Source organism: Arabidopsis thaliana, assembly GCF_000001735.4.
Source record: "Arabidopsis thaliana chromosome 1 sequence".
Classification (NCBI taxonomy): domain Eukaryota; kingdom Viridiplantae; phylum Streptophyta; class Magnoliopsida; order Brassicales; family Brassicaceae; genus Arabidopsis; species Arabidopsis thaliana.
The window spans coordinates 17,514,756-17,531,617 of NC_003070.9; the positions used below are offsets into that span (position 1 = coordinate 17,514,756).

At 38.5% G+C, this 16,862-nt stretch overlaps 2 protein-coding genes and 2 pseudogenes across 4 annotated transcripts; 2 read left to right on the top strand and 2 right to left on the bottom strand.

Annotated features, from left to right (window-relative positions):
• Positions 1-1,429: 1,429 nt before the first annotated feature.
• Positions 1,430-3,128, bottom strand: CYP96A7 (annotated as a pseudogene). Its single transcript has one exon.
• Positions 3,129-3,291: 163 nt separating this feature from the next.
• Positions 3,292-5,374, bottom strand: AT1G47640 (seven transmembrane domain protein). The gene is made up of 6 exons (NM_103657.6): positions 5,167-5,374; positions 4,866-4,935; positions 4,705-4,764; positions 4,370-4,484; positions 3,987-4,102; positions 3,292-3,902 (listed from the first exon to the last, which is right to left on the bottom strand). The coding sequence occupies exons 1-6, from the start codon at positions 5,241-5,243 to the stop codon at positions 3,654-3,656; spliced, it is 687 nt and encodes a 228-aa protein (NP_564509.1). The 5' UTR covers positions 5,244-5,374; the 3' UTR covers positions 3,292-3,653.
• A 730-nt stretch (positions 5,375-6,104) lies between these two features.
• AT1G47650 lies at positions 6,105-10,202 on the top strand (annotated as a pseudogene; the record flags this gene model as incomplete). The annotated part of the gene is made up of 1 exon: positions 6,105-10,202.
• Positions 10,203-10,586: 384 nt separating this feature from the next.
• Positions 10,587-11,553, top strand: AT1G47655 (Dof-type zinc finger DNA-binding family protein). Its single transcript, NM_103658.3, has one exon. The coding sequence runs from the start codon at positions 10,682-10,684 to the stop codon at positions 11,309-11,311; it is 630 nt and encodes a 209-aa protein (NP_564510.1). The 5' UTR covers positions 10,587-10,681; the 3' UTR covers positions 11,312-11,553.
• Positions 11,554-16,862: the final 5,309 nt, after the last annotated feature.

Genomic DNA, 16,862 nt, shown 5'->3' on the forward strand with positions numbered 1-16,862 from the left:
AATTATATTCAAAATAAAATTAATTTGCTCTCTTTAATTGAAAGTAATTCCAAATATTTTTTCTGAAAGCTTTACAAATTATCCATTGTAAACAACAAATTTATGTAATATGATATACACAATAATGATTTTTTTTTAAAGAGCTAAACATATTTTAATATATATAAATTAAAAAAATATTGTATATATTATATTAATTTTAAACCCACGCGTTGCGTGGGATATTTTCTAGTATATATATATATATATTCCGTGACGCAAAGAATCTCCAATGATAATGTTAGATGAGCAAACAAAAAAGTGCTAATTTTATCGATCTATAAACACATTCGCAGCAAATCAAAGACATACTTGTCCATTAATGATTGTCCAAGCAGTCCAGTCCATATGGTCATCTAATGACTCACATGGTAGTTTCATACTAATACATAAATATATACATGAACAATAAACGCCAATCCAAAGTACATTATCCATGTTTCTTTGACCATTTACCCACGTGTGTATAGACATGTTGATACAATTTTATCGAGCTATAAACACATTCGCAGCAAATCAAAGACATACTTATCCATTAATGATTGTCCAAGAAGTCCAGTCCATATGATCATCTAACGACTCACATGATAGTTTCATACTAATACATAAGTTTATACATGAACAATAAACGCCAATCCAAAGTAGATTATCCATGTTTCTTTGACCATTTATCCACATGTGTATAGACAGTCAGTTACGTAGATCTCAGTCAGTTAAGGAACTTGTCCAAATCTGCCAACATCTATACATATTTAAATGTAGGCTTACTCGGTTGGTTTGAGGATATGAAGACACCGCCAGCAATGACGAGATAAGCAAGCTGAAATATCATCGAACGTAGCATTCACGTCTTTACCTATTAGCTCTTCACAATGTTGGTTCTTATAAATAAAATTAGCACACGATTGAATAATTGGAGCAAAAAAAATGATTGGAGAAGATTAATACCTTGCATTTTAGGACCGCGTAGAAGTCACTAGCACACGCTGAAGACGACGAATCGATTGAGAGACAAGAAAATGAAGACGACAACAGGAGAGCAAGTGTTGACGACGATGACAAGAGAGCAAGTGTTGACGACGGCGACGGTAGAGGACGAATTAATGTCGGCCGATTGAAAGCTTTGTTGACGATGACAGGAGAGGGACAAGGAAATGAATTCGTCGGTAGAAAACTCGCCGGGATGATCGCCGAAGGCGAGATGATGTTATCGATGTTGTGATTATTTAAGGATTTTGACTGCCCAGATAAATGAAACTGTAAAATCGTCGTGGGAGATTGGGTGAGAAAGAGAGGTTTCTCATAAATTGGTTTGGTTTAAAAATTGAGATTATAGAGTTAAACCGAAATTGGTTTGAGGGCAGAAGGGACAATTTTTTTGTTGGAAGTGCCTTATGTTTTGAAAATGTCGTATTCCATACATAGTTTTTAAAAAGTGTCTTAGAGTGTAATATTCTCAAAAAAAATTAAAGCACCATGAGCATTTCACTCCAAGCTGGAACATTTCATAGTCATTGTGACTTTAAGTCCATGCTTCATGTGAAGAACGAGACCAGGTTTTGCCTCAATCTTTTGTCCACTGACAATCTTAATCTCATAGTTTTGTAATATCTCCACGATCACCGTCTTCATCAAATTCATAGCTAAATTCTTACCGAGACAAGTTCGTGGGCCGGCATTGAAGGAGAAGAACTTGTAAGAAGGCTCATGTCTCAACCCAGAACTTGTAAGAAGGCTCATGTCTCAACCCTCCTGTCTCTGAAATCCATCTCTCTGGCTTGAACTCCATTGCGTCTTCTCCCCATATGGTTTTCATTCTCCCCATGGCGTAGATAAAGATCATAATATTGAGATTTGATTTGACTTTGTGTCCACTTGGCAGCACATCGTCTTTGATTGGAGACTTGCGTTCGAATGGTATTGGTGGGTAGAGCCTCATTGATTCATTCAATGCACCATGTAAGTACACCAACTTGTTCAAGTACGATGACATGTCTTGGTCACTTCCGGTTCTTGGTAGATTTGTGTTGATCTCTTGAAGAATCTTGCTTAAGACGTTAGGGTTTTCAGTTAAATTCCAAAAGAACCAAGTGAGTGCTGAGGACGTGGAATCTCTCCCAGCTGCCATGAAACTTACTGTGAAGTCTCTGAGGAACTTATCATCATTAGGGTTCAAAAGCTCGTACTTGGTTGCATCAAGCATTATGTGGGATGTCAAAAGATCCTCACTGTCTCCATTCGCATTGTCAATAATCCCTTGTGATCTTAGCTCTTCTCTCTTGGCTGCTATAAGTTTTTCACAAACACGATCAAGAGTGGCATTAGCTTTCGACATCTTCTTCTCTGTTCCGATTCCAATCCATTTTTGTAACTTCCACACGAACCTTGGTGTAATATGCCTATACACAATCACATCTCCCACATCATCAAGAGCTTTGGCAAACTCAATCTCTGGCATTTCAATGGAGAGACTTCTAGGATCGGTCCCGGTTAGGAAAATGAAGGTTATATCGAACATGAATCTCTGGAACACATCTTGCAAGTCCACAATTGAAAAGAGGTACAAGCCCATCATTGACTTTACTTTTCGTGGTACTTGCTGAGAAGTTTTGGTACCTTTGATGATTAAATATAAGCTGAGATGCGTTCCTCCAATCCCTCCATAGCTCCGCGTCCGTATTAATGATCCCATCTCCAAAAGCTTCAAAAATTTCGTGGAATATAGGACCTTTGATGTAATTTGAGAAGTTTGAGCTCATTATATAATGAATATTTGTTGGATCAGCCGTGGCTAATATATCCATTCCAACGAACCATGGGCCCTTGAATTGAAACGTCATGTTGGAGTTCTCGAGGAACTCGACGCTGTAGTCATAGATGCGCTGGAGCCTCAAGAGAATACCGGGAAGCATTCCAAGAACCGGCCAGTTCCAAGGGTAGCTTTGATGAGTTTTCTTGATGAGTAAGTACCTGAAAGGTTTCTTGACAAGGAAGTAAAAGGAGATGAGAAAGCAGAGGAAACCTATGAATGCTTCATATAGCCCTATTGAAGCCATTAGAGAGATGGTTATTTTGTGTACAAGGAGAAGATGAAGGAACTCGATTTTATACACACAATCACACGTCAACTGGGAAAATTTAAAAGTCTATTGTTACATTACATTGAATTCCCAGAGATGGAGGCATCTCTAGATCTAGATCCACACTAAAGATATGTTTTTAAAAGTCATTTTTGTATTATAATAACCAGATGAATCTTAGAACATTTAATGATTTTTGTTGAAGGTTAATGGTTACCGTCTCCTATAATCTAGGAGCACATGATTCTCATTTATGGTAACACACTGCAAAGTAATGCTTTATATCACAATTTGGTGATAGATTTGTAAGATAATTTCAAGATAAACATCTCTTAGTTATTATGATTCTAAGTCTATGCTTTAACGAATGACACTTCCCAAATCAATAAGTTATGAAAGGATGGTTCAATATTCTTCTACAAATAAAGATGGGAAAGATCAAAGTTTCCATGGAACCGAGTCCTGCAGAAAACAAGGCAAGTGCGTCGCAAGAGTTTCCCATTAACAAAAAGCTCTGCTGGGAAGTGGAATCACTCACAAAGACGGTCTCTGACAGAGGATGAAGAGTTGACAACTGATAAAAGCCATTACCAGAGAAGTCGCCAGCTCAAACCCAACAATTTTCGGGAAATGCCATCCATTGACTCTCTTTAGATAGCTTGTGATCGAAGGCATTGTCGCAATGATGACTGCACATGTGTATATGATGGGGATCAGACTCTTCGGCTTGTTCTTGCGTAGCCACATTAATGAACCTAGTGCAGCTAGAGATATCGTGAACACCTGAGTTTGACACAAACGTTATATGGAAGTGAGAAACAATTACAGGTGGATCTTTCTAGAAGTAAGAACTGGTATATACAGTACCAGATTTGCATTGGCTTCAAGCCCTTGCAAAACATAATCCCAAGTGAACTCCAGTCCTCGAGCACCAACCCAGAGAGGTGCCAACCTGTGCAAAACAGAATCCGCGAATGCCCACCCTGAAACAAAAAAGAACAAATCTCTCAAATCACATTTGATATATATATATATTCCGTGACGCAAAGAATCATTGAGGGAAGTCTAGAAATGGTTGGAAGCTACAATGGTAATTAGTCATGGAAACTTCTCCAGGAACCATGAAAAGGACTTTTTTTTTGACAAACCCGCTAAACGCAATTCCACTATCATATCATCGATATGTAACATGAAATTAGAATGTCACAGCCAAAGGTAACAATATTTTGTAGCAGTAGTGATTCACTTACCGAGACCAACAGCCTGAAACTTATGGTTTTGGGAGATGTTCCTGTGAGTCAGCTGGGCCAGAGCATAATACAGACCAGCGACATCTATGAATCCAATCATCGCTTTCAATGCTTCCTGATACAAGGGAGATCGTACGCATACTTAGTCATCTAGATTGTAGCATAACAAAACAAGCTTAACAATAATAGAATCTGATGGTTTAACATTGTATGTCAATTTCATTTTCCTTAAGAGTAGTAGTAAATACGACAACTTGATCACCTCTCAGATAGAGAAGTAAACGAAAGACTCATAAAAACAAGTGTGAGTGTTGATCTTAGCTTCAAGTACATACCTGGTATGGGTCAAACACTTCAGTCTCAGACACTTGCAGAAAAGTCGCCAAACAAACAAGCTGCCATGAAAATAACAATCAATAAGCTTAGCTAAAAGCGATTCAGAAGATACAATCAATCGAAAGAAAGATTTGCACTAAGATTTTTACAGTTGACTAACCTTAACCAATGCAGTAGCAAGGTAAACAACAGCAGCTTTCACGGAGGTTCCAAGTGTATCATATTCAGATCTGCAGATTCATATTCCGATTACAAACATCAATTCTAATTCCGTGAAGAAACAATATCAATTCACAGATTCAATTTTGGGAAATTCTCAACAACTAAGTGGCGTTAAAGCGCATACTAATAAGCCTTAAGATTCTAGATCATGAAGCGAAAGAAGATCTAAGTACAATCTTAGATTAGGTATGAGTAAACTAACAGATATTACAGATCGAGAAAAGAGGATTTGTTCATACAAGGGAGTGGCGGAGTAGTAGACCGCGTGAGGACCGAATGTGAGAATCGCACAGTTGAAGAAGTGAAAAAGCGTCATCGTCCACCGTCGCACTCTCTTTCTGGTACCAAATCAGTAGCTACAGCTCCGGCGACTCAAAGACGACGACGTGAAGCTGTGAAATTGAAGAAGAAGAAGAGGTTTCTGATCTCTGAAAGTCTGAAACTCTGATGGAATCAACAAAACTCTTAGTGGGTTTTGATTTGGGTCGTTATTGGGCCGTAAAAGTTTTTGTTCAATTTCTTGAGAGCTAGTTTTCATATTGTTGCACCAAAATGAGAGTTATCTTTGTTGTAAAATGAACTGAATTTAGTGACTTATTTTTTATTGTCATCTGAAATTTATTAAAGGAGATTGAAATTACATATATTTTCATTTTTTGATTATTATGGTTTTCAAGAATAATGTATTTTGATTTATCTATTGAATTTTTTTTGAGTAATTCAAATTTTATTATTCAAAGTTTATGTTATTCACTACTTAACACCTAAAAAATCTAATCATGTTTCACAATGATATGTTTTATACGTATTTTTTTGGACTACTTAATGCATATAATAGTTTTTTTTTTGTTTATGCAGTGTTTTGAAAGAGTTACCCAAAAACAAAAATCGTTGTTATGTCATCGATTTATTCATATCAGATATGTATATTGGTTTAGTTGATATAAGTTGGTTTAGTAGAACCATTGTATAGTGTAAAGTATATAAGACATTTGTACAGAATCATTTTACAATTAATGAGAAAAGCCTTCATAATATCTTCAACAAACTTTTCTCTCATCTCTATTCCGCTAATATGGTATCAAAGCCTTCCAAGCTCAAAACTCCATTGTTTTCGATCTGATTTCTTCATTCTCAGCTCAAGTTCGTCTTCTTCGTTGTTCTCGCTCCAGATACAATGGTGACAGCTAGAGTTACTCGGAAATCCACTCGATCGAAGTCCGGTACAAGTTCTGCAGCTCGAAAATCATCGCGATCCACCGGTGTTGATGAATCTCCTCCGATCTCTCCTCCAGTTCACAAATCCAACGTTTCTGGAGCTTCGCGAGTCATCGCACCACCGGAATCCGTTGATCCGACTCAGTCTCCCTTCTTCTTGCATAGTGCAGATCATCCAGGTTTGAATATCATATCTCATCGTCTTGATGAAACAAACTATGGTGATTGGAATGTTGCTATGCTTATCTCCTTAGATGCTAAGAATAAATCTGGATTTATTGATGGAACTCTCCCTCGTCCGTTGGAATCGGATAAGAATTTTCGTCTTTGGTCTAGATGCAAAAGCATGGTGAAGTCTTGGTTATTGAATTCTGTATCTCCTCAGATCTATAGGAGCATTCTCCGTATGAATGATGCTTCTGATATATGGCGTGATCTTCACAGTCGTTTCAATGTGACTAATCTCCCACGCACATATAATCTTACTCAAGAGATCCAGGATTTTCGCCAAGGTACATTGTCTTTGTCTGAGTACTATACTCGCCTCAAGACATTGTGGGATCAATTAGAAAGTACAGAGGAACTAGATGATCCCTGTATTTGTGGTAAGGCTATGCGTTTGCAACAGAAGGCAGAGCAAGCTAAGATAGTGAAATTGTTAGCTGGTTTGAATGATTCTTATGCTATCATTCGCAGACAGATCATTGCTAAGAAAGCACTCCCAAGTTTAGCAGAGGTGTATCACATTCTGGATCAAGACAACAGTCAACAAGGTTTTTCCAATGTGGTTGCTCCACCGGCTGCTTTTCAGGTCTCTGAGGCAATGATGGCTACTAACAATGATGTGAATATGCTATGTTCAGAGTGGTCCAAACAAGGGCAGACCGATTTGTTCTTTCTGTAATAGGGTTGGACATATTGCAGAAAGATGCTATAAAAAGCATGGATTCCCTCTTGGTTTTACTCCTAAAGGCAAAGGTGGTGACAAGTCTCAGGTGATAGATTCAGGAGCAATACATCATGTATCTCATGATAAGAGTCTTTTCTTGAATTTGGATACTTCTGTTGTGAGTGCAGTGAATTTACCAGCTGGTCCTACTGTAAGAATCAGTGGTGTTGGTACATTGCGACTTAATGATGACATTCTTCTCAAGAATATCTTATTCATTCCTGAGTTTCGCCTGAATCTAATCAGTATAAGTTCTCTGACTGATGACATTGGTTCACGAGTAATATTTGATAAGACTTCTTGTGAAATTCAGGATCCTATCAAGGCTCGGATGCTTGGTCAAGGTAGGAGAATTGCGAATCTATATGTGCTGGATATTGAAGATCCTATTGTCTCAGTGAATGCAGTGGTTGATATCAGTATGTGGCATCGAAGACTTGGTCATGCTTCTCTACAGAGATTGGATGTTATTTCAGACTCTTTGGGGACTACTAAGCCTAAGAATAAAGGCTCAGATTATTGTCATGTTTGTCATTTAGCTAAACAGAGAAAGTTACCCTTCCCTTCTCAGAATAAAGTTTGTAATGAAATCTTTGATTTGTTACACATTGACATTTGGGGTCCTTTTTCAGTTGAGACAGTGGATGGCTATAAATATTTTTTGACAATTGTGGATGATCATTCCAGAGCTACATGGATTTATTTGCTTAGAAACAAGTCAGAAGTTCTTACTGTGTTTCCTGCTTTCATTGAACAAGTTGAGAATCAGTATAAAGTGAGAGTAAAGGCAGTGAGATCAGATAATGCACCAGAATTGAAATTCACAAGTTTATATCAGCAGAAAGGGATTGTTTCGTTTCATTCCTGTCCTGAAACACCGGAGCAGAATTTAGTGGTTGAGCGTAAACATCAACACATACTCAATGTTTCTCGGGCTCTCATGTTCCAATCTCAGGTACCACTCTCTCTTTGGGGTGATTGTGTGTTAACGGCTGTGTTTCTTATCAACAGGACACCTTCCCAGCTCTTATCAAACAAGACTCCATATGAGATTCTCACTGGTACAGTTCCTGTTTATGAGCAGTTTCGAACCTTTGGTTGTTTGTGTTACAGTTCTACTTCGCCAAAAAAAGACATAAGTTTCAGCCGAGATCTAAAGCGTGTGTGTTTTTGGGATATCCTGCTGGTTACAAGGGGTACAAGTTAATGGATTTGGAGAGTCACACTGTGTTTATCTCAAGGAATGTTGTTTTTCATGAGGAGGTATTTCCATTGGCTGTGGATCCAAAGTCAGAGAGTTCTTTGAAGTTGTTTACTCCAATGGTTCCTGTGTCCTCAGGTATTACACAATCTCCTATCTCTTCTCTTCCATCACAAATTTCTGATCTACCACCACAAATTTCTTCACAGAGAGTTAGGAAACCTCCTGCTCATCTGTCAGATTATCATTGCAACATCACGCAATCTAATCACAAATATCCTATTTCCTCTACTATCTCTTACTCTAAAATTTCTCCATCTCACATGTGTTATATCAATAATATCACAAAAATTCCTATTCCCACCACATTTGCTGAGGCACAGGACACCAAAGAATGATGTGAGGCTGTTGATGCAGAGATTGGTGCTATGGAAACTACACACACTTGGGAGATTACTACTTTACCTGCAGGGAAGAAGGCAGTAGGGTGTAAATGGGTATTCAGTTTGAAGTTTTTGGCAGATGGCAGTCTTGAGCGGTATAAGGCTAGATTGGTTGCTAAGGGTTACACTCAGAAAGAAGGTCTAGACTATACAGATACTTTCTCTCCAGTGGCAAAGATGACTACAATCAAGTTGTTATTGAAGATTTCTGCCTCTAAGAAATGGTTCTTAAAACAGCTTGATGTGTCTAATGCTTTCTTGAATGGTGAGTTAGAGGAAGAGATTTACATGAAGTTACCTGAAGGTTATGCGGCAAGGAAAGGTATCACTCTACCTCCTAATTCAGTCTGTCGATTGAAGAGATCCATTTATGGTTTGAAACAGGCCTCTCGTCAGTGGTTTAAGAAGTTTTCTGCTTCATTACTTGATTTGGGTTTTAAGAAGACACATGGTGATCATACTTTGTTTATTAAAGAGTATGATGGAGAATTTGTGATTGTTTTGGTTTATGTTGATGATATTGCTATTGCGAGTACAAGTGAAGGTGCTGCAATACAATTGACTCAGGATTTACAACAGCGATTCAAGTTAAGAGATCTTGGGGATTTGAAATATTTTTTGGGTCTTGAGATTGCTAGAACTGAAGCTGGTATTTCTATCTGCCAGAGAAAGTATGCTCTTGAGTTATTAGCATCTACTGGTATGGTTAACTGTAAACCTGTTTCAGTTCCCATGATCCCGAATGTGAAGATGATGAAGACTGATGGTGATTTGTTGGATGATAGAGAACAATACCGTCGTATTGTAGGAAAGCTGATGTATTTGACAATTACTAGACTTGACATCACCTTTGCAGTTAACAAGTTATGTCAGTTTTCCTCTGCTCCTAGGACGTCTCATCTTCAAGCTGCTTATCGAGTTTTACAATATATCAAAGGCAGTGTTGGCCAAGGTCTGTTCTATTCTGCATCTGCAGATCTTACTCTTAAAGGTTTTGCAGATTCAGATTGGGCTTCCTGTCCAGATAGTAGGAGATCAACAACTGGATTCAGCATGTTTGTGGGTGATTCATTGATATCTTGGCGTTCCAAGAAACAGCATGTGGTTTCCAGATCTTCTGCAGAGGCTGAGTACCGTGCCTTAGCACTGGTTACGTGTGAACTGGTATGGCTTCACACTTTGCTCATGTCTTTAAAAGCTAGCTACTTGGTTCCTGTGTTATATTCTGATAGCACAACTGCTATTTACATCGCCACAAATCCTGTGTTCCATGAAAGAACGAAGCATATAGAGCTAGATTGTCACACGGTTAGGGAGAAACTAGACAATGGCGAGCTGAAGTTGCTTCATGTGCGAACTGAAGACCAAGTAGCGGACATTCTTACTAATCCGTTATTTCCCCATCAATTCGAACACCTTAAATCCAAGATGAGCATTCTTAATATCTTTTCATGCACATCTTGAGGGGGCATATCAGATATGTATATTGGTTTAGTTGGTATTAGTTGGTTTAGTAGAACCATTGTATAGTGTAAAGTATATAAGACATTTGTACAGAATCATTTTACAATTAATGAGAAAAGGCTTCATAATATCTTCAACAAACTTTTCTCTCATCTCTATTCCGCTAATAATTCATTTTAACGAAGTAAATACTATTTTTAAATCCACTCTCATATTTTAACCATTTTTTAGTTAAATTTAATATAGAAGAAATTATTTTTAAAAAAAACTAAATATGAATTAAATTATTTTTAGAAGGGGAAAATAAATTAAATTCATATGTATCAATTAATAAATAAAAGGCAACTGAAAAAAACGTCTAAAAGCCTCTATATAAAAACCACATCACCACTCTCACAACATCCCCTTCTCTTTCGCTTTCTCTCTTCTCTCTTCTCTCCATTAACTTCTCTCTCGTTTTCTCATACTCTCAACTTAATATGCCGTCGGAACCAAACCAAACCCGACCCACCAGAGTTCAGCCCTCAACGGCGGCTTACCCACCGCCAAATCTGGCTGAGCCTCTTCCTTGTCCTCGCTGCAACTCCACCACCACCAAGTTCTGTTACTACAACAACTATAACCTCGCTCAGCCTCGCTACTACTGCAAATCTTGCCGCCGTTACTGGACTCAAGGTGGTACACTCCGTGACGTCCCCGTCGGTGGTGGAACTCGTCGAAGCTCCTCAAAACGTCACCGTTCTTTCTCCACCACTGCCACCTCCTCTTCCTCCTCTTCTTCCGTCATCACCACCACGACACAAGAACCAGCCACGACTGAAGCGAGTCAAACTAAGGTTACTAATTTAATTTCAGGTCATGGAAGCTTTGCTTCTCTGTTAGGTTTAGGAAGTGGAAATGGTGGGTTGGATTACGGGTTTGGGTACGGGTACGGGCTTGAGGAGATGAGTATTGGGTATCTTGGAGATTCTTCCGTAGGAGAGATTCCGGTGGTTGATGGTTGTGGTGGTGACACGTGGCAGATTGGGGAGATTGAAGGTAAAAGTGGAGGAGACAGTTTGATATGGCCTGGTCTTGAGATCTCAATGCAAACCAACGATGTTAAGTGAAAATGAAACCGTTTCTGATTTCTTGCCTTTGTCTTCTTTTGTTGGTGTCTTTTTGGAAATTTCTGTTTGTTTTCTTTTTTTTCCTAGAAAGAAGAGCAAAAGAAACCAAATTGAAGCAAAAATGTTTTTATTTATTTTAGTTTTTGAGGTCCAACAATTCTGGTGTATAAATCCTCTGTTTATGTGACGAACATATTGGAATGGATTTACAAGTAAAAAGTAAAAACGTTTCTTTCTTTTTATTTTGGTTGGTTAATATTTTGAAAGGAATAGTCAAATGTAGAAAGATGAATTGAGCATAAAAGTCCAAAAAGGGAAAAAGTACATAAGTACTGTTGCAGAAGTGAGTAAGAGATGCTCTGTTGCTACATCTTTGAAATGAGGAAATTGCGTTGAACTTAATTTTGTTTGTATTATAGATAAACATCAACAACAACATTGTTCATTTGCAGTGTAGAAGATTTTGTATATCAAAGTCATGTGAGTCTAGTGTTTAGCATATGAGACAATTCATATGAATGCTAAGAACTAAAACCTTTCATTCGATCAATGGATTAGAAATTCTTAGGGTTAATGTAGATTATGGTGTACTTATCAGCTAGTGTTATTTTTTTGTAAAAATCTTTAGGTTTAATCCTTGTGTCAAACATCTCAGCTAGAGTGTACTTGGTTAAACGTTCAAATAAAATTTGAATGTAGGGAATATAGCTAATAGATATTGTTGTGTAGTCTCCTATTGTGGTCAAAGCAAGAAAAACGAATTGTGTTGAATATAATTAACGGTAACTACATCATGACTATATTGAGAATGATGCTCAAGTTTATTACCAACTAATAAAACTTTTGCCCACCTAAATCAATCAACAATGTTCAGTCAAAGCGTAATCAGCTCCACTTAATTGTATGTCAAATTTATTCTTTAGTAACTTAGTTTGAGTCATGTTCATCCTTAATCCACAAACACAAGGTGTGTTTACAGCTCCGGCCCAACATATATTTGAGCCTTAGGGGCAAAAACATTTTTTGAACCTTTTGTTAAATGAAAAAAAACGTCGGGACATTTTTTGGAGTTTTTTTACGAGTAACTTTTGAGCACTTTGAACATTTTTAAAAATATGTATTAGAGAGAACACTAACATAACATGGTGGCTCAAGATGGTTTTGATTGTTTGTTGATTTGCACAGATTCGTTTGCTCCTAATACTCGAATCATTACGAATTCAACTAACAACAATATTATAGAACAACAATTACGTATTATGCTCTAAGTTATCATATTACCTATTTTTTATTCACATTAACAAATTTTGCATTCTTCTCAATCATAATAATTAAGGGACTCCTTCTTCATCCCTAAACTCTTTTCATTTTTAATTTCATTGATATCTATCCCACTAATCAAATTTTTTTTCTTTTTTTTTGCCACTCACTTCTTATTCCTATAAACGTCTATAATCGAAACTTATTTCAAATAAGTTATTTGCATCTACTGTATTCGAAAACATAGATTAAGCATTTTGGTGGCATGCCATCATAAGATCATTACAAAAACTAAAGTGTTAACTATTAAGTATTCTTTACTTTCCCATAAAAATTTGTCATCTTTAATATATTATTCAACAGTGGAAGTGGGTGTCATTGACCTTCAATTGTCAAATTAAATCAGAGTCATCATGAGATTTGAATCATTTGCTGAGAAAAAACACGAAAATTGAATCCTCGAAAGAATGTTTATTTTGAGCCAAAGGTTGTCTATAGTTATTAATGACCAACCACCCAACATTTGTTTATCTATCTCCATAATTATACAACTATGATGCCGTTTCCCAGTTTGTGGCTTCTTACATCATTATCTCTCAGCATGTGTGTTGTGACTTCTCTTGGCTTATCCCTACATCAATTATTATTATGCTCCTCAGTTTTTTTCCAAACTAAAAGCATAATATTAGACCAATATTTTCACATATTTTTTACGAGATCAATATAGAATTTCTAACTATGATTACTGATTACCAAATGAATAAAAGGAACAGCAAAAATTATTATAACTAATAGTTTAAATAACCGAAAGATAGAATAGAGGCTACTATATATATGATAAGCTTCAATGTTGACATTTTATATCAATTCTTTGTTTTATTGACTTTTAGTTTTAGTTAAACTTGGTTGTTGCAAAAGCTTTCAACAAGGTTTTTGAAGATAAGATACACACATACTGGGTCATGAGTCATGACTAAAAGAGTTTCTTTTTTCCAAGCATGCTTATTTATTGTTAAAAGTAAAACACGTTTGAAAATTTAATAGGTGATTAATCTATGAACCAAACAAAAAAGATTTTGATTATCTAAATCCCACAAAAATTATTACATGTTGTAAAAATGCAAAGAAATAAACATACGATATATATCTTCACTTAACAAAGTAACAAAAATAATTTTTATATATCTTCAAAAGCATACTATATACCAATTTTTAGAAGAAAAAATATATATTTTAATGTAATTTTTATTACTTTCACAAAATGGTGAATGTAAAGGCAGTATATGGATATGAGGATGAAAAGGGTGAGACCGCGGTAGTAAAATTTTGGGAATGATCTCTGTTTGTACCGAAGTTGTAACAATAATTATTAAGGGGTTTGGGGAGAACGGAGTAGCTTCTTTATTAATGACGAACGAAAAGACAATAATTAACAGAACGGAAAACCGTAAGTACAGAACGGAGAACCGAAAGTACAGGTCGGAAAATCGATATTAATGGTCGGAAAACCAGAAAATACAGAACGGAAAACCAGAAAATAAGAGATAAAGAGCTAGGCAGCAATTCTCTCTTAAATCCTCTGAGTGGTGACTTAGGTTCTGGATCCCTCTTCTTAGTAGTGTCTCCTCTTATTTATAGGCAAGAAGCTGATCTAGGGTTCTCTTAGTCTCTCTTGCGATTTCTCCGTTTTGCCCTTCTAAATTTATCGGGCTGGGCCAAGCCGTGATGGGCTGAGCTGTGATGGGCCGAGCAGTCATTCTGATGGGCCGTTGTTTTGATGGGCCGTTCTTCCTTGTTAGTAGCTTTCTTGACTTGTTCTATTTGTGTTTGGGCCGAATTGGGCATGGAGGGCAAAGCCCGTATCCCACAATTAGTCCCCCCCGAGTTCGGCGAGAGAAGGTTGCTTGCGATCGGCGAACATTTTCCTGAAACCGGAACTATGCCAATTTGGCCCGAACCAAGGAAAAATTCTTTGTTTGAGCAAGTGTGGATTTTTGCAAGAGTCAGAGAATCGCAAGAGGTGGAAAGATATATGCTCGTTTGAGAGCTCGACGATCTTCGAAGATAGATGATTGTAGGAGAGCTTGATTATCTTCGATGATAGGCGCTCGTGGGAGAGCTGGAAGATCTTTGAAGATAGGCGCTTGCGGGAGAGCTTGACGATCATGAAGAGAGGTGCTCATGGGAGAAATTGATGAGTTTGGAGATAGTCGCTCGTGGGAGAGCTATAAGATCTTCTGAGATAGGCGCTAGCAGGAGAGCCTGACGATCTTGGAGATAGGCGTCCGTGGAAGAGCTTTAAGATCTTTGGATGTATGTGCTCGTAGGAGACGGAAGAGCTCGACGATCTTGGACATAGGCGCTCGTGGGAGAGCTAGAAGATCTTTGGAGATAGGTGCTCGAGGGAGAGCTTGACGATCTTGGAGATAGGCGCTCGTGTGAGAGCTTGACAATTTCGGAGATAGGCACTCGTGTGAGAGCTTGAAAATTTTAGAGATAGGCGCTTGTGTGAGAGCTTGAGGATCTCAGAGATAGGCGCTCGTGGGCGAGCTAGAAGATCTCTGAGATATGCGCTCGTTGGAGAGGTTGATGATCTTTGGAGATAGACGCTCGTGTGCGAGCTTGACGATCTTAGGAGACATGCGCTCGTGGGAGAGCTTGATTATCTTGGAGATATGCGCTCGTTGGAGAGGTAGAAGATCTTTCGAGATGTGCGCTCGTGGGGGAGCTAAAAGATCTTTTGAGATAGGAGCTCGCGGGAGAGCTTGATGATTTTTGGAGATAAGCGCTTTTGAAGAGTTAGGTGTTTGTGCAAGAGCAAAGTTGTTTGAACGAGGAACGTCTCGGTGAAGATACTAAAATCGATGCAAGGCGTGCTGGTCTTGTATAAAAGAGTTCAATGAGGTCAATTTTGAAGGTGTACTTGGTGAGATTAGTGTGAGGAGCATGAAAGATAAAAGAGGTCGGCCGTAGAGATGTTTAGGCGAGATCGATGTGAAATGCGTAAATGTGAGCACGAGGTATTTGAGCTTGGCTACAATTTTCCGTTGAGGCCGGCACGAATTGCGTCAAGGTCGCATGATATGCGTCGAGGTCGGTGCATGTTGGATCGTGCGCAATGTGAGTCGAGGTCGGCACAACGCGTGTATTCTCGGCAAGAATCTTGCGTCGAGGTAGGCAGGTGATCTAGTTCTTACATGGGCTATGAGTTTGAATCGCTAAGGGAGTTCGGCGGGAAAGGAGTCGGTGAATGAGGTCGGCAATGAGTTCAGGGAGAATCGTTGCGAGATTTACTCCGATATGTTGCAAGTTTGCGAGACAGCCTAGCTTTGTTCTTCTACAGGTTTGCGGGAATGCTTGACTCTGATTTGGTGGGAGTTTGTCGAGCTGTCAACATTTGTTCTTCTAGGAGTTTGACGAGCTATGTAGCTCTGATATTCTACGAATTTGTTGAGATGCCTAGCTTCATGCTTCTAGGAGTTTGTCGAGCTGTGTAGCTCTGATTCTCTACGAGTTTGCTAAGATGCCTAGCACCGAAATGCTGTGAGTTTGCCGAGCTGTGTAGCTCTGATCCACTGCGAGTCTGCAAAGATGCATAGCAACGATATGCTGGGAGTTTGTCGAGCTGTGTATCTCTGATCCACTACGAGTTTGCTAAGATGCCTAGCAACGATATGCTGGGAGTTTGCGAAGTTCCCTAGTTAGATCTTTTGCATGTTTATGGGAATGCCTAGCGTTGGGTGGAGAACGATCGGGGATAAGTTTTGTTTGATGCGATGGATCAGGTCAACAAGATGGTTCTGTTCCATGTGATGGCTTCGTCTAGTGAGAAGGTTCGGTGGAGGCTGAACGTTTTGTAAGTGATAGATGTAGTGTGGCATCGCCAAAGGTGTAGCTCGATGCGATTATTGATGCTTAGCAAGATTGGAGATTAGTTCGGCGATTTGATGAGGATTACTTTGTAGCTTAGTGAAGAACGCTCAATCGTTTGCTTCGGGGATGGGAATGCTTTGTAGTTCGCTGAGGACTGAACGCTCCGTATTTTAGAGCTAGAAACGCTTGTTGGTTCTGCGATGAACGCTTGGTAAGTAACGCTCGCCTGTTAGGCAAGGATTGAACGTTGGAGGTTTTTGAGCTAGGAACGTTTGATAGTTTTGTTAATAAAGAACGCTTGGTGAGTAATGCTCTGCAAGGAACGCTTGGCTGGGAACACTTGCTTTGTGGATATAAATTTATGGAGATTGACATTAGGTTTTCGTGGATCCGTGTCGAGTAGCGAGGAAGTAAGTCC